Genomic DNA, 18,871 nt, shown 5'->3' on the forward strand with positions numbered 1-18,871 from the left:
ATGCTTAAATTTGGTTGTTTGAACAAGTTTCAATGAAAGTTTTGTTTATCATTCGATCTGCCTTGGCCATTGGTGATGTTTCATTTGCTACCTAAACTCATTTAGACTTTAATCCGAGCTTTAATCTTTTGATCTATAATGTTTCGCCCGTGCAGAGATAAAAAGTTGTTAAAGGTGCTTAGCGATATTCATCTCGAAATACAACTAGTCTAGAGCTGCCGTATCCAGAGCCTTAGAATTTAGATACCTGCTGGACTGGAGCAGGTCGTGCTAATTAACTAGTGTCTTTCATGTATGTAATGTAACAGATGGTTCACAATTTACAATTGCTGTTGTATTTCAATAAGTGTGATACTCCGATAATACGTTTGGGTACGATTGATTGCGACCTGGTCTTTTACAACGTAGGAAATCCGGCCATTGTTGAGTGTATGAGGTGTGTATTATTCTCGCTTTTTTGTTAGCGCGAGAGCCTTCCCTCTGTAGGCAAACGATCACAAGGGGCAGCATGGCAACATTCAGTCTACCTCTACCTCATAACTAATCTGACCGGAGCTGTCATACTACGAGCTAACTCTGAGTTCTCATGGATCACCATCACCCCAATTGGGTTGGAATACATCGGCCGCGCTCTTTACTAACACCTGCAGACCAAGTTCACCCCCTTGCTCTTTTCGGGGGTATAATCATCATCATCATCATCGGGGGCTACCCGAGACCGCGTGTCATGGGTTCATACATTTTCCGACATAACATTGGTATGGTCACGATGGGCGGCAACAATTCGGTCACCACCTGCACGTGGGAATCATCACTCGCACTACAAGGCAATAACTTCAAGCTCTCTAATACCTCCGATTCTATACTTAGCAATAGCAATATTTGAAATCTTCTCATCTTTCAGATTCTTTAGAGTCTTCCCTTTTTGGATCTCTTCAGTCCTTCTGTTATTTATTTTAACGGTGACTTATGGATATGTGTTTCATTTTTAGTGCATTTTTGCAAATTTGTAAAAAGGTGGCTTTTAATCTCCGGCCGGCGGACTGGCTGGCAGCAAAAGCGGGCCCGTAGAAGAATGCTTGTTGAAAGACGAGGAGTGTACATGTATCTGCCGGGGTCGCGTAATTAACAACTTTAGAGACGTATTATCCTGTGAAAGTGTGAAGATACATTATGTTCTTACCTTTAAGGGTCGATCTCTTAGGTTTCAGACTTCCTACAGACATTGTTTCCATGAAAATAAAATGTCGAATAGATTTAACAGTAGCATGAAATTTCAGTCCCCTTGGTGCACCATATTACCTATATTATGATGAGCACAATCCATCCATATATTGTGGTCATTCTTCGTACCTCACATGATGCGATCGAAATCTTCATTTCATGCATTAAAAGTCTAGACGATCAAACTTAATGGAACTTTAAACGACGATTCCTTTGAAAGGAGCGGATATTCGAAACGTTTCTTTTGAAGTGTCCACTTAGTCCTTCTTTTATAACAGTACAACTATATACGCTAATAAAGTAAGCATATCCTTTTTAAGACAGTATTTAAAAGAAATGTGGTATCAGTATAGATTAACTAAATTCAATTTGAAGATAATCGGCTAATTAAGCGTAATTAGTCGTTTTTGCTTCGGCGATTACTTATACGTTTCAACCTGGCTGTGACCACACACACACTTTACGTAATTCGGATGTATTTTTGTTTTTTACTGTTAAGTTATTTGCCGGAGCATTTAACGCAAGGAATTAGTTCAGCGACCCTACGACCGAAACAAAAAATCCGTTTATTCTTTGTGAGCGTGTCGAAATAAAAACATCGAAATCTAAGAATTCGAGATGAATGGCACTTTTTAAGGCGACCAGTAAAATTCATAAAGTCTCATTAAATGCGTACTTGCTGCTCCTACCTTCCCACCCTTCAGAGGCTTTGAAGAACCGGATCGTTAATGAAAGCATTTCCATGCTTGGATTTTCTATTTCGAATCGAGATGTTAATAAGTCCACTTTTATCTATCGGCCGTCTTTTCCGCACTGCGACATAATTGCTCAGTCATTAAGTGGTGTAATTAGCATGAAGATATTCTCTACGGATTCTACGGTCCTTGAAGAAAAAAATGACAATACCTGTTTCGCCGTTAATTAAGTCATCTAAAATAAACCTGTACGTATGTAGATAATGTCAGTGGTATTTGAGTATATGTGGTGCAAATTTAGCAGCAGTGTTAATTTTCACTCCATATCTCAGGTCAGAATGGCACCACCCCTTGTATCAGCTTGCCTCATTATGTGGTCAAGCTGCGACAGCGTCTCATTCGCATATAAGCACCTTAGGCCCGGTGCACATGAGCTGCAATGCAATGGGGACGTCGAGATTGTTATCTATCAAGATAGTCAGAAATACGTTTGGGAGTAATACTCCCGTAAAAAGGTAAAACCCAGTAACTCATTTTTATGAACTTTTCAAGAGAGCAATTAATAGTACAATGTATTGACATAACGTTGACAAATAAAGTTGACAATTGTAGTATGGGCATTATGGTGTTTTAGGTCGCTATGTTTGTGATTATTATATTGTTTTTATAATATATTTAGTATTTTGCAAAATATTGAACATACGATGTTTTTTAACAGGAATTATGATGCTTTTACTACACCAATATGTAGTATGTCAAGTTACGGTTTTATTAATATTGAAAATGTTGCACTATAAGCCATGAAAAATTTAGTAAGGTAGGTACTTTGCTAGCTATTTCCAATGGTATCATGCTTACTGGTGGTTTTAATTTCTGGTAAATATATTACTTTACTATGTTCTTACACTTTTTGGCGGGAAGCAAGACCATCGGTAGATTGCTTTGCTAGGTTCTTCCATTGAACGGCAGAAATCAAAATAACTTCAATTTAATTAAACGCTATTGAAATAACTAGTAAGAATGAATGCTGTGTTTTTCCATTTGGAGGTGAGGTTGTTTATTCAGTAAATGTCATAGTTTAAGTGAAATGATAGGTTCTTCCACTGCAAATCGGATTTACTATATTCTTGCTTTGAAAAGATATAAATTATGACACTTACTAGAAAATTCCATTGAATGTAGAATGCTTATTAGTTGGAAGTGATCTACAAAGTTTATACCTCTACAAAGGAAAAAAGTAGTACTTTCAGATCGTCTCAAAGTCTAATTTTAAGCAAAAATTGACTTACTAGGTTTTACCTTCGGACGGGAGAATAGGAACATGCACAAGAGACACCGATACCTATGGGGTACCTTACCCCATTACTACCAACGTCTTTCTGACTATCTCGACAGAAAGCAATCTCGGCTTCCCGATTACTTTGCAGCTCATGTGCACCGGGCCTTATTGTACAATCATTTACACATGAAGTGTGCTCCATTAGTGCTTTATCTGTGGATAGTGTGATGCTACAGAAAATTGAAATTACACAATTGTTTGCTGGTCTCAATTTTTGTTTGTATGAATGTATGGGGCGCTTTATAAAATTATGTGGTATGAGACATAAGTTATTATAAATGGAAAACTATTTTATTATAGAGATGGATTGTTCTAAAAAAGCTAGCTCAATTTCACCATTTTTTAGTACGATTACCTACTTCTTTAATTCGACTTATTCACTTAATAACAATCTCTTGGCGCACCCGACTAATTTTCTTCTATAACACTTTACAACTAGCAAGACGGACTGTCTTGCAATAATTCGTTAAAATCCGACAAATCTGCCAATCACCACAACAAGCAGCTACATTAACATTACCGTCCACACCAAACATGTCACAGTTCACGTCTTCTCCTGCTATTTAAAACATTACCGTCTACACTCGGCAAATTGTGTATGTCCGCTTTTTGAAATACATAAATCACGTCAGCGGATGAAAGTATCGGCAATCGTTGGCAACCTGAATATGATGTCGGCGGAACGGACGGACGGATGGACTCGAGCGCCACCCAGGGTTACGGCCTTGTTCCTCGTCAAAGTCAACTATGGCAGCGGTTTGCAGGATGGTCTCGGAAACCACGAGTAAACTCAATCAGAGTAAACGGCAACTCCAGGAATCTGACGAGATCAGGAAATGGCGGCGGTCATTTCGGAAAAAAAAACAAAACAAAAGAGGCATGCTCAAAAAAACACAACAAATATCGAGATCTAAAGAAAGATTATATATTTATGGGACTTGCCTTCGAGACACTTGGACCATGGTGCAAGGAATCACGAGATTTTCTGAATAAAATAGGCAAAGGCTTAATTGCGGAATCCGGCGACAAACGCGCTAAGCAATTTTTATTTCAAAGGATATCCTTGGCCATCCAACGTGGAAATAGTGCATGTATCCTGGGCACTCTCCCAACTGAAAAACAGTTCGACGAAATTTTTTTTGTTATAGTTAATTATTGTTTTCTTCTTTGTTACACAATTTTAAATATTTTGTTTAAATAAAGTTTTATACTCTGTTTATAAACAAAATTACAGCACACGGCCCGTACGGCAAATTCCCTGGCGGGAATGAAAGCAACAAACCACAAAGTAATTAGCGGTGTCTACGGGACATCAAATGCCGGAAAGCGAAATATCGTACCATGATGATGAGATGGAGATGACGGGTATGTTCTTCCCACGTGTCCGAAAATAGGGTTATGTCGTCGATGTAGATTGTAGAAATGTAGATGACAGCACATCCGGAGGTATCTTCAGTTTTTAAACGCTGGTGCGTTCTTCAGTCCAAACGGCACGACTTTAAAAGTTGTAGGTGGCCCCCAGGAACCTCCGCTGTTAAAAATGTCGCCGGTAGTCGACGCAGAATTTGCGTTTCCCGTCTCTTTTCTTCGTCATCACGATAAGTGAACAATATTCCGACGTGCTGGGCTCGATTTTCTCTGCCTTTAACTTACTTTATACGAGGAGGGGGAATGGGGTCAGAAGGATGTATCTTGTTGAAGAGAAATGTGACCATTTGTAGTTTTAAGAAAAATACATTTTCATATCCTATACCGGAGCTTGTTTTCATCCTGTGGATGGATACCACTCCTTCTTGAGAGTGAAGAATGTTTCATTGACAATAAGTACGGGAGTGCATAGACTGACTAATTGACTAATTCTAATCATCCATAAAGTTGTTTCTGAAGTTTACTTTTCGACATATTCGCGAGTGAAAGTTTCAAGATTTTAACAAAAAAAATAGATTTTCAGGCGGTTTTTGGCGCATAACTTAATAAGTGAGTATTTTATCGCAGAATCATTCTTAGTTAAAATGTAACTTAAACAAGATACAAAGAATCGGAAAATTTTGAGTAGGGGAATTTTTCGCCACTCAGCTCGTATTCGGAAACCAGACTTTTGATCCGGCTCATATTCAATAGCACTGATCCTTGAACTCGTACAAATCGATTCGCGACGGTTTTACGTCGCTATCTCTTTTCGTTCTCAAGTTAGACGAAGAACAGACGGACAAATCCATCACATAACAGATATTTTTTTTCTTTCGAAAAATTCCCCTAAAAACAGGATTAATGTTATGGTCTGTAAAGTACAGACCCAGTACCTACAAACGTAGCTTGTTGAAGGTTGGTTCTTATTCATCAAACGCCAAGATTAGAGGTTTGAACGTTGAACGTTTGAACAAAAAAACCAATGCATTTTAAATAGTCAGTTGTTCAAGCCTTTTCTGCCCAAATCCTTTCAAAAATAAGGGCCGAAAGTAAATGTAGTGTTGATGTAAAAAAGTGTATAATCAAGTCTTTAAAGAATGCGCAACGAGTTAATGACACAACGCGTAGCGGAGTGCCTTTAAACTTTGCAATTGCTTTGAAAACCAGTTATACATGTGTTTCTTATAGTATTTTTTTTTATTATACCAAGGGAAATAAAATAAAATCATATTGACGTTATACTCGAACACGAGTACGCTTTATTCGTAATTCCATGATTTCCATGGAAATGTCACTTGACGTTTGCTTATACAAGTCACCGTCTTTGTAATAGTTATTTACATAAAAGTCAGAAAAATGACACATTACTGGCATGGAAATATTGAAGTACGAGTCCCTTTGGGGCCGAGTACTTTAATTTCCGAGTCAAGTAATGTCATTTTACTGACGAGTTTTTTTTTGTATTAAATTTTACCCGAAATCGTATTTTAATAAAAAATTTCAATTTTTATATAGAACTTTTGATTAATGTCCATCTGTCAGTGATGACAGGACTCATTATAGACATTTGGAAATGTCACAAGTGCGGCCGGTAAAGTGACGATGCGGCCGGTAAAGTGGCAGGTGCGGCCAGTAAAGTGACAAGCGTCAGGAAACGTAGTCTGCTCTGCCTCTGTCATGGAAACTCAAATTTCCTGACAGAAAGTAGGCATGAAAATGAATTTCAGGACGATTTTGGGTAAACAAAATTACTTCGATTCATTCAATGGCTTGATGCAAAAGCAGAAGAAAAGTTGGTAGGTGCAAAATCCAAATCTAGTAAAACCTATTATAAAGAATATGAAAAGTTGTTTTCGTGGATGAATTGGAAGCATCTTACGAGCAAAGTCTTAAGTGCATCGATAATGCTGGCATATATGAAGGAAATGTCAAAGGTATGTAAATTCCCTATCTTTTGGTGCATTCATTCAAAACTTCAAATAATGCTGCGATTAAGAAATGGAACAGATTTAGCAGCATAGCCTAAATTACACGCGGTTCGTAAAAGCTTTAAAGAATAGGTACAAACCATTTACAAAAGCGACATAAGAAGATTTTATTTCAGCCTCAGATGACAGTTTTATAAGTCATATTGGAAGTGTCATTCCTTAGCAACCAAGTGCTTGAAAGGCCCGACTTCGCACGCATTTGAGTGTTCAAAACGGATATTGTGATTCAGGTCTAATAAAAAATAGTTTTTGAAGGATTTGATATCTTGAAAAGTAAGCTTTTTGAGTGATTCACTAAAAAGCGTGGGGTTTTTGTTGAAAAATTGGCACTCGCGAATAGATCGAAAAGTTGCTGAGAATTAATCACACTATCCATTCCCAGACTTATTTTCAATGAAACATTTTTCATCCCCCAGAACGTGGCCGTGCCAAGTTTGGTATTTCGTACAGTACCACATTCCTACAATTGGGTTAACTCGGCAGTCTACGCCATCTGAAAGTAATTTGAAATATTTGTAATGTATGAACGCAATTATTTCGAATCAATCCAATTTTCGCAAATTGGCATTCGCAAATCGTTTTCGCGCTACGTCGGTGTTATATTTAGTATATAAACTAGTAAATTTTCCCTTTTTTTCGCGTCTCGCCCGATACATAAATAACAATTTAAAAATATGCAAGAGCCAAATTTGTACAGTCCTGAAGGAATTAATTTATGAATGAACTTGAATCATCTTTATAAATATCAAGGTTTCAATTTTTTTATCAAAGCTTTTTTGTTGCAGGGACTTGCGTCCACAAAGTTTGGAGAAAAGTCAGGAGCGCTGCCGATTGCGTATTTACGAAGCGTACGCATGGGGTGGTCCTTTAATAATCGCCGGAACAGCAGCCGCCTTAGATAGCGTACCGAATAATTCCGATTACGATTTTTTGAGGCCAAGGTTCGGAACGAGTAATTGCTGGTTCCACGGTAAGTCTGAATTAAACGTTCAGAAGACGCAGTCTTCCATAGTACGATTCTATTATATTTCCGCATTCTCATAGATACCGCTATAAAGTAAAAGCCTCATGTTTATGTAGCATTTTTAGAAATACTGCAATGACATTTCTATAAAAATGCATAATTTAACAAATTACTGATTAGTGTAAATTGACCATTAAATTTGTAATACCTGTTACGTGCAAGAATTTTTAATAGCAGCGCAATGTGGCCACTTTAACTCTGCTCATAATGAGGATGGAGGATGCGCAAGAATTTCTAAAGCAACTGCTAGTTAGTCAACCTACGAAGATCGTTGCACTTTGATGGGTCTTGAATGTATAATAGTTTATTACGTGAATGTGCCTACGTAAATTTGATTTGACACACTTGACTCACGCATTTAATAACATTAACGCTAATTGAAAGTGTACATTTGTTGGCCGCGGAAACTGCAATATTAAAGATTCTTCAATTGTATCACCCACACAAGCAATTATACGACCTTCAGGCAGCCTTTACAAATAAAAATTCCTCAATAAATTTAGCATCCTTCACATTGAAAACCTCTCGCCATTCATTTATTTACATTTTTATCGCCCAGCTCTGCGGCGCTTCCTTTTCCCATGACTACAACTTCGAGAAAATTACAGCGACTTAATCGTTTTCATGTTGAAAAAGTAATTCACATCCTTCGTAATTGAAAATGCGTGAAGGTCAAGTTAATGATACTCTTTCTCGCTGTACAGTAACCAATCGTGCAGAACTGTTGAGGTCCGAGTATGGCCGTTACCATTAGTAGTGGTTACATTTCGCTAACTTTGATCAATGTTGCACTCCAGAAAGTGATCAACAGTAAAGAAATTGCAAACGAAGCAGTTGGTATGCGGTGCGGCTTATAAAAGACACCGCCGGCCATAAACCACAAAAACGTATTTTAAGGTTCGTATGCTGGTAGCTCTTGATTACTTCGGCTAATGAAGATTTTAATAAAGCACGTATATTTGCTACCCACTACTTACGTGCTTCAACTACCGGTTTCCGTTTCTTTGTTTTCACTGCAGAGATGAAACTTACATTACAGGCTCCGACTCGACAATGAGGGTCATCTCTTTTGGAGATTGAAATTTCAATAGTCGGCGTACGTGAGTTCTTCAATGAAGAATGTTTTTGACAAAAAAGTGATTTTTGTCTAATGTTTTCCACCTCTTCAATGCGTTCCGGACAGCAAGATGTACCTATGCTATGTCTCTATCCAGTTATTGCCAAGGTCTCAAAAAGTTGCAATGTGCAGTTTATAATGGGGCTAATTGGTCTGAAAAATCAGTTTTTGTTAATTTAAGATATGGGATCGACTATAATGATTAATGACAATTTTGTGCTGGATGCATGATTGTAACTGCCAATTTTTTTTTCCTACAGTCAAATGTGAATTGCCCTACCGAATTCGCGATTTTGAATTCAATTCTATTAAAGTTAGACTCAAGACTGCACTGTTAGGACCTTTGAAAATGATTCAAAAGCTAAACACTGCAATCGAGCTCCTGGGTATGCCTAATTGGCTATAGCTTGGCATTTCCTATTATATGGCTAAAGCTATGCTCATTTTGAATTTCATGCGTTTGGGTTCATAACTAACGGAGATGTCAAAAGGGCCCTCTTTATTTTTTGGCCTACATTGCCAATTCGCGAACTCCGATCTAAAAATTTGTGAACGAATCTACCTGCAAATTCCACCTGTCCACCAAGTTGCAGTCTCAGTGGTCTATCGGAAAATACATCCCATAGGATGGGGCCAAGTATCGAACCTTGCGAGACACCGCACATTACCTCCCTTGACTTTCCATCCTGGGGTATTATGTATCTTCCAGGTATAATTTTATTATGTTGATCAGATACCCGCCGATGTTCGTCGTCGCCCGTAGCCTCTCGTACTTCTCCATTTTTACCAGCCGCACGTTAGTAAAAGGAGGAAGGGGTAAACATGACTCACCACTTTCCGAAGGAAATTTCCCTTTCGAAGCACCTGGAATCCGAATCAAATAAAATCTCGATGAGATCGGTCTGTTTTTCTGTGCTCTTATTTCCGACTAAACGGCTGCACCGATTCGAACCAAATAGACGGAAGAGCGGAAAAGCTGTTGGGCATGCGCAGATGTGAGTGGTATCTGTGCTACCAACAACACATTTGGAAACATCTCTCACGCACTTTCCGAATTTCTTCCATAGACGCTTCTGTCGCCAGCGTCTCGGGTATGTTTCTAATACGTTCGTCTTTGAATCTCCTCCACTTACATTCCGCCATTTTGCAAAGATTCTCCTTGTTAGTTTTTTGTATAGCATATTGTAAACTGGAAGCGGCTGGTCTTATGGTCACTTAGGTTCTCATGTTGACTACCCCACATCTGGGGCATATTAGTTTTAAATGCTTTCTCCGCTGTCCTCTTTGCATGTCGCTGCCTTATGTCCAAATTGTTGGCGCTTGAAGCACCTATCGGGCTGCAAGCATTCGTCCACCATGGACGTCATCCAACGTACTGGTATTCCTTTTTTTTAACATGGCAGTTGACACCGTATTTCTCTCCTGGCGATGTTGCCTGATTTGGTTTTTCTATTCTGGATCTTCTTTCTCCTTGATCGCCTTCTTTTGACACTCCGCGAAAATCAAATCATTTCGATGCGGTTCTGTTGCTCGCGTTCACCTTTGACCTGCTGCTTGCAATTTCCCTAAGAAAATATTGAGTCTTCCAGTGTATTCTAACGCTTTCCAGACGCTGCGCAGCATTTTAGAGAGTTTTGGAATTTTTCACAGTTGCTTACTTTCCAGGAAAGGTTTTTAAGTGTCTAGAAAGAGTTGGAAAAGTGTATTTAAACGCTATGGCTTAGCTTGGCCTTTTTCCGAATCTTGTAAGTGCATTCCAGAGCGTTATTTGTGCGCCTTTCTGGCATTGTGTAGAACGCTTTCTTGATTTGGAGGCCATTTTAAGAGCGTTTTACACGGTTGTTTTCCAGAAATAGGAAAGCGTAAAACGTAAAAATACCCAGAAAGCTTTGAAAAACTCGTAAAAGTTGTGATATGGCGATAATGATCTACACCTTTTCCACTTTTATTCGAGAAGTTGTAAATTGAATTTGAGAATTGTTACTTGTATTTGAGAAAACGTCAAAGTAGATGAGAATAGTCAGTTGGATTTGAGAAAACATCAAATGTATTTGAGAATAGTCAATTGTATTTGAGAAATTATCATTTAATTTTATTGTATTTCAGAATGTAATATTATTCCTAATGAATTATAATTAAGAATCAAATTTTTATAATTCCGCTACTGTATGTAGTCCCGCAACAGAAGCAGCAGCATCAGGCTATGTTATACATGTGATTTTGTTATTGATTCTCAAATACTTAATTTTACCATTTGTTGAATACAATTTACTACCCTCAAATTCATTTGATGCCTTCTCAAATACAAATCACTATTCTGAACTACATTTGTTGTTTTCTCAAATACATTTTACTATTCTCAAATACAATTGATACTTTCTCAAATTAACTTGATAGTTTCTCGAATAAAAGTGGAAAAGGTGTAGAGGGGTATATAAACACCTAAGAAACTGTGACGTTGTAGAAGCCTTTCGTATTCTCTGGAAAATATCAATTTCGTTTAAGTGATTTCGATGGTCTTTTTAGCCCAATTGTGAGTTTTTGAAAAATGTCTAAACTTTTTTTCAGAAATTTCGAGCTCCTTTTTGGAGCCAGACCAGGCTTGAATCGCCTCCGAAAGAAAAGGGCTTATATCGAGTGCCGTTAAACGCTAACCATGGCTTCATAAGTGCCTGTTCCAGATCGATTTGATCGATTCGGAATTTTTTAGGCTCCTCCAACGCTGTTTGGACTAATTTCGAAGTGTTTTATGCCATGTTAGCGCTTTTTATAGACCTTAATAGCTTCGTTTTGCATTGGAATAAGCAAGCACGGCTGTGGAAAGATCTAGAAGGTGTCTATGAAGTCTATGGAAAGCACATTGAGGCGCAATAGAAAGTTTTCACTTTTTCAGCACTTCTTAGGTGCTTTCCATAGTATTCTATCGTTTTACAAGGGCGTTTATCTCCTTTCAAGTTTCTTCTAAATCTTTCTTCTACCCGTAAAATGTCTAAAACCTTTAGAAAGGTATTAGAAAGCACTCTCAAAAGCATTTAGGAACTGTATTTCGTTTGGATTCTCGAATTTAGAAGTCAGTCTTATCAGTCTTGGAATATTTTGCGACGTACTTCGGTCGTTCGCACATGATCGGTTGTTTTAAAATTAAGCTCGAGGTCCACCAAGAGGTTTCAACCCTTGCTCTTGATCAAGGTCGGCGGATGCTTATCGAATTTGGAAGCCACAGGTTCTCATAGGAAGACAACGGAGAACTCCAGAGGCTGGCAAAATGGCGGTCGGTCACTGACGAATACCTAAAACCGAATTTCGACGCACGGTACAACAGCGGTTTTCCTAAGTGGGAACGGTAAATAATTAAGGCATGAACTAGAGCTATGGGAAAGAAAGACTGTCAATCGTTCACGTTGAACAAATGATAAAAAAAATTAGAGCTAGCAGCAACAAAAAGTGCCAAAAAGAAAAAGATCCCCTCTAAATTACTTACGCTCATACCTTAAATATAATTCTCAAATTTGGGAAGGAAATCCTGAACTTCCCAAAACGCGAACTCATCTGATTTTTTAAAAGTTAAAACTTCTTTAATCAATTGTACGGCCTGCTGATCCTAAGAATCTGTAATTGATCTTAAAAGCTAATTACGAGTGCTTGTTTTGAGACTACTCATAACTTAATCGGATCCTGTTTCTGCAACTCATTTAATTAGCACCGGTTAATTATTTTTAACTAAATGGTCGAATCAAAAACTCGGTAACCCAGCAATGCCCATTCTTACCTAAAATCTGTTAATAATTAATTAGCGGAACTGAATCTCTTAAATATTTAGTTCTCTTCTTTGGAAAGACCAAGGTTTTCCAACCCTACAAAAACAATTAAAACATCTCTACGGGAACTGCTACAAACGACAAATTAATTCAAGTATCTTGATTTCTGTATCAGCGGCTAAAACGATGCTACAAATTAAAGCAATAGCTTTCACCTTAACCTATATATTCCAATTCCTAGAAAATAAATAAATAGGTCGGGAACAACAACGGAAGCGCCTATAGATACCGGGTGTTCATTAAAGCTGGTATGGACTCCAAAATGTACGATGTGTTCAACAAAACTGGTAAACTTCGAGGCGAAAAACGAGTGCTTCGTTTCAATTTAAAACAAAATTTATATACATACTGGGACCGAATAACCATTGTATGCTCTGTCTGTACGCACTGTACATCCATATAGTTAAAATAATGAACAATATTGTGCTGCATAACCCTATTAGGTGGCGTATATCCTCCACTTCTCCCCATACATCATCAATCACTAATCTTAAATCTTGTCAAACTTTTAAGTCGTTCCGTAATAGGAACTATCAAGAAAAAAATGCCGTTTTCTTCCGGAACATTTGTGGCAACTTGAAATGCAAGATCACAAAACATTCATCAATTATTCGGCAACATTTTCTAAGGCGAATATTACTAAAATTATTTCAGCTGCATTTCCTAATCATCTCCGTTTTACACCGCATTAGTTTCAAGCGCCAAAAGCAAAAAGGGGGCGCCTCTCGGATTTTATCCATATCGTTAAATATGCCCTCCAGCAAGTAGAAATTGATTTCCGTGGGTTCGCTAAATGTAAATTTTCTCAAGATAGAAATTGATGTGGGTTGGGCAAATGGAAGCGTCTAAATTAATGTAACTAATTCAATTGTGTTTAAAAAAGATCCGGTAAAATTATTCGAACAAACTAAGTAATCGCGTAGGTGGGGTAAACGAAATTAACACCACTTCCTATTTTGTATAAGTTTACAAGGTTGTGGGAGTTAAGGTTCCATACCAGCCGTACTTGGGGTTGGGGCCGTCTTATTCACGAAATGAAGGCGTTGGTATATGTTGAAATTGAAAGTAATGAATGAATGGAGCGAATTCAATGGTTGGTGCTTGCAAAGAACTCATCATGCATATGAAATTGTCGAAAAATGTTAATAGATTTACAATTATATTGTTTGAGAACCTTTTATTTGAAGGTCGGTATCCAACTGCGTTATATAGGTAGGTATATACTAGCGGAAGACAGATGTCGAGTATTTCCAAAGGTAATGTAATCATTCAAGCATATTGTTAAAAATTTTTACAAAAATCAAATGAGGCATCCTCTAATTATAGTTAAATGCGAGTAGGTAATAACCATATAATACATTCACCATTCACGTTTCTTTAACTCAAAATGAATCTTTAATAGACCATAATGACATAAATCAGTTATACTACACTACTACAGTATAAGCACCTACTTCATTTTGATTGTAACGTAAATTGTGTCTAAAATAAATTTTAAACGAGTAAACTTTTAGAGTGTAACGTTTAAAATTATTGTTTATTACACGACAAATGACATCGTTTAGTTTTCCCGGTTACCTCAAACTGTTGGGACCGTTCCGATTTGTATTTTCCGTTCGAACAATGATTTTGTTAATGGAAACTACTGGGTGTGTGCTCTAACCAAATCATTCCTCACCACTTGGAGCAAATTACACACATGTGAGAAATCGGAAGAATTTAAATAAACTTAGGACACATTTTAATCTCGTTTTTGGTTTATCTAACTTTTTGTTAGTTGCACATTTCATTTCTTACCAAAAATCAAATTTGAATAATTACAATGATTGTGTTGTTTCATAGCAAAGTACCATCTCCATTTTAGATTGGTAAACAGTACAATTTTAATGAGACTTTAGGGGTATTCTTGAATGGAGGATTAATGGATCTATCAAAGGAGGAAGGCAAAACGCACTGAACTTATTTCTTCAATGTGTGTCTGATGATAGCTTTTGGATTTCGCCTTAACGTGAAATCTTTAATCTAGGTATGCACTTCAATTACTGTGAATGATTTGTGTGTGGCTTACAAATCTCGGGGAAATCTCTGTTGGTCGCTATCAGAATACCTACCACTGTATTTTTATCCAAGAGGCATCTTAACGAACCAAACAACAGTCACAATTGTATTTTTTTTTACAAATGTACTAGACAGTTTTGCGTTATAATGAATTACTTAATGAGACTTTTGAACAAATATTTCACAATTCGTCTTTATTTTCTAGGTAACCTGGAAATCCTCACGTACTTCTTCGGACCAATAGGAACCCTCCTAGTAATTAACTTGGCACTTTTTCTGATGACTGCCAGAGAACTGACATGTGGATTATGGAAACGAGAGCTTGTTAAGTCGACAACTGAAAGGTTAGTCTATTTTCAGCAAACACTGCAGACCACATTTGCACGTTGAAACGCAAAAAAATATTTCATTTATAAATAAAATCAATTGGAGAATACATGTAAATTAACATTAATTGTGATTAATTGGCGTTCCAAGGAGATAAATTAAAAGTCGTCCGGTCGCGTGTTTGTAAAAAAAAACTGAAGTTTTGATCTCAGACATATATTTTGTCTTGTCTATGTTGAGCAATGTTGTTTTTCGTCCTCTTTGGATTCCTTTCTAAAATTACCTACAGGAGACGCCACTCTAATTTTTTTAATAGAAATTGTGATTTAAAAACACTTTTTATATTATTAAAAGCGACACTGACCCACTTCAATTTGTTAGTACGCTTTAAATCAACTATTATTTTTGGAAGAAACACATTTTTATTTCATTTTCTTGCAATTCTAATAGCGAATTTTTTAGGGCTGCCTTGGGGAGAGTTTGCATGAAGCTTGTTGTTGTAATGGGAGTGACGTGGATTGCTGACGTTATATCTTGGGCCGTCGGTGGGCCGCAAGAAGTATGGTATTTAACAGATTTCATTAACTGCCTGCAGGGTGTCTTAATATTCATCGTTGTCGGATGTCAACCACAGGTAAACTTCTGTCTTCTGTCTTCTCGTAAGTTGTCTACACGTTCCATTCCAGGTTTTAACGGCAGTTAAAAGGTGGTGGTGCTGGAGAAAAAGACTGGCGACTGGCACCGCCGGAACCACCAATCATCACTCTTCAAGTTCACAAGGCTTGCCTTCTATGGGCGATACGATTACCAACAACAGTGTAACACATAATACAAAATCTGTTCCCATGGAGACAAGTTGTTAAAACTGTTTGTGCAGGGTTTCGTCGACAATAACTAGATTAGGTACATAAATTTGTAATGAGTACAAAATTTGCCTTTTAGTTGCTAGTCAGTTTCGGATAAATTTAAATAACTATAAAGCCTACGACTAATCTCCCGTTTGAGACTGAATATAAGTAATGTTAGTTAAATTTGTTTCGTTTTCATGTAAGTTTAATATCGGTAGTTGTAGTTCCTTATGTAGATTTTATGTAGGCTACCATTCGTGCGCAAATCACTTTGGTACTTACCTGCCGTTTTAGTTACAGCCAAGATTAGCTTTTTTTATGTATAGTTGACAGTATTAACTACTTTGATTTCAGACAATGCTTGGCTTTTAGTTTTAACTTTTATATATCCAGTATTACATGTTGATTATTTTGATGTATAAAGTGTATAAATATTTACCAGTATTTAAGGAATTAAACATTTCAAAGCGTTTCATTTTTTACATGCACCTAGTAGTTCACAAATTTTCACACTGTAAAGGAGTGTAAAGAACTATCCAGACATCTGAAAGGAATAGACAGACAATATCACAACCAAAGAGAAAGAATACATAGTTACTCTTTGTCACAACTGAAGGACGTGTTAGATACAAATATTACCAATGAAAAGGTGCCGTCGAGATTAGAAAGAAGAGGGATATGGTTGTTGACAACAGCTGACAGTTTACTGGACTTTGTTAACTGGAAGAGTAAACACAGTGACTACACAATAATTCCTAATGCCCATTGTTATATCAGATTTGCATTGAAGCATCTACGAATAAGAGGCGACAGTTACAACACTAGGGGGGGGGGGGGGTACTTCGTAAAAAATAAAAATGTGCTGGTATAGTGGCTGTACTTTAACGCACTGCAGAATGATAACATTTTCAGCAAGATGTGTTACCAACAGTAATTCTGCTGTAAGGATAGTTTGTTTTTGAATCGGGGATATAGCTTGGCGGCTGTTTTAATTTGACTCTTGGCAACTTTTTTATGGGGATGTCTGATGCCTTATATTAAAAGTGCTTCAACCAGATTGAGATAGTAAAGTCCCCCCTGTCTCAGCAGTATTGAATCTGATTTACATGAACATGTTCCAAATCGTTCAGATCCAACCGCGTGGGAATTACGCGATTACCGCCGTGTGTGAACAAAGCCTTAGGGTGGACGTGGTGTACAGTCGTCGACTCTTGAACGTTTAGTGGCCAAATTTTAGACGACGGGTTCGATAAATATATAATACCAGCCAAAACCTGTACGTTGATGGAACGCAAATTCGGCGGAAAAGATCGCCGCGGTTAGAGCTGGGTACTGTTCGCGAGCGTTTCGCTCGAAAAAGCGCGAGCACTTTTCGGAGCGGCCGCCTGGTGCTCGATATTCGAGCGTTTACTTAAAGCGCTTTTTTCTGTCCGCGAGCGTTTTTTCCGCTCGCAAGTGCTTTTCTCTGCTCCCGAGCGGTTTTTCCACTCATGAGCACTTTTCCCGAGCGCTCGCGATAAACTGCTCGAGCACTTTTAGGAGTGCTCGGAACTCGCAAGCGGTTTCGCTTTGCAAAACAACTCGATGCTCGCGAGCATTTTTGGAGAAAATTAGAGCGCTCGTCGGTTTTTTAGAACGCTCGACCCAGCCCAGCTCTGGCCGCGATGTGTGAAAGTGTACAGCAGAAACCGAGGCGGTCTATTCCTCGTCGCGTACACGAACTTCGGCTTTCGCAGAATTTTGCGTCTGGACTTAGACCAATGCGCGTATACAAGGTCGAATTGTTTGGCAGAGGACACCAACTTTGACGGAAAATCTTAAGCGACGAGGCGCATTTTTTGGATGAATAATTATATTAACAAGCAAAATTGCCGAATATGGGACGATACCAACCCACTCAAGGTTCACCAGGTGACAATGCATCCTCAAAAAGTTACCGTTTGGTGTGGATTTTAGACCGGCGGCGTCATTATTCCGTACTTTTTTGAAAACGACGTTGGTGAGGTGGTCACTGTCAACGACGAGCACTACAATACGATGATAACCACTTGCCTTTGGTCCATAAATGATCCATATGGACCTCGACAATATGTGATTAGAGCAGGACGGTGCCACGTGCCATGCAACGGACGTGTCAATTTACATTCTGCATGAACGATTTGAGGGTAAGGTTATCACTCGCAGAAGGGATGTGAATTGGCCTCCAAGGTCACGCGATTTGACCTTGCTAGACTTTTTCTTGACGGGTTGCTTGAAGCCGCAAGTAAACCTTAATCGATCAATGCCTTAAAACAGGTCATCGCTCAAATTCACCAAGACTACGAAACTACGCTGCGAAGTTTCCTTGCTTGATATATGTACACAAGAAGCTAAAAACCATATACTGAGATGCGAACCATTGTCCAACAAATTTAAGATTGCAGAAAAAGGTAGTACCAGGAAAGGAAACCTATGCGATAGACTCATGACGAAAATGGTCTCCAAGAACAAGAGAAGAGCCACATAGAGCAGGGGCGAAAGGAAGTGGTCTTACGAAGCAGCTCCATGACGGGTAGAACTAATAATGGCGAATCCAGGCTGCGAGTATCACCTCCACAGCTATACAAGCTACAAATGCTTTGCGAGTGGGAAGTGCCGTAAAGAAAGCGATATGTTGAAGAGAGGTGTACAATGAACTATAGAGAATGAACCGTGCGACGCGATATACAGGTTCTTATTGCTGGGAAGTTTGCCCAGTGAAAGACATTGTAGTGTACTTAACCCCCAGGTTCTACGCTAACTTCACCCTACTAACACACAACTAAAGAAATAAAGTCAACCCGGCAATGTTTAAAAATGGCACCCGAATGACTATTCCCTCCAAATCTAAACAAGATACCGCTTAAATGTGAAAAGTGGTACGTGATAAAACATCTAAGACAGGGTTCCCTTACGTTAGTTGTAATTTTGTAAACAACGCTTGGACCTGAAGCACAGTAGGGAAGGAACGTAAGATAAAACACTGAAATTGTGAAAAGTTTGTT

At 38.2% G+C, this 18,871-nt stretch overlaps 1 protein-coding gene across 1 annotated transcript in view; it reads left to right on the forward strand.

Annotated features, from left to right (window-relative positions):
- Positions 1-16,318, forward strand: part of LOC116175456 (probable G-protein coupled receptor Mth-like 1) — a gene marked incomplete in the record, with an annotated part of 67,377 nt that extends 51,059 nt beyond the window's left edge. The window contains 4 exon segments of the mRNA XM_031493586.1: positions 7,460-7,626; positions 14,879-15,017; positions 15,463-15,634; positions 15,687-16,318. Coding sequence (XP_031349446.1) covers positions 7,460-7,626; positions 14,879-15,017; positions 15,463-15,634; positions 15,687-15,863 — 655 coding nt within the window.
- Between the last annotated feature and the right edge of the window lie 2,553 nt (positions 16,319-18,871).

Source organism: Photinus pyralis, unplaced genomic scaffold (genome assembly GCF_008802855.1).
Source record: "Photinus pyralis isolate 1611_PpyrPB1 unplaced genomic scaffold, Ppyr1.3 Ppyr1.4_LG7, whole genome shotgun sequence".
Taxonomy (NCBI): Eukaryota; Metazoa; Arthropoda; class Insecta; order Coleoptera; family Lampyridae; genus Photinus; species Photinus pyralis.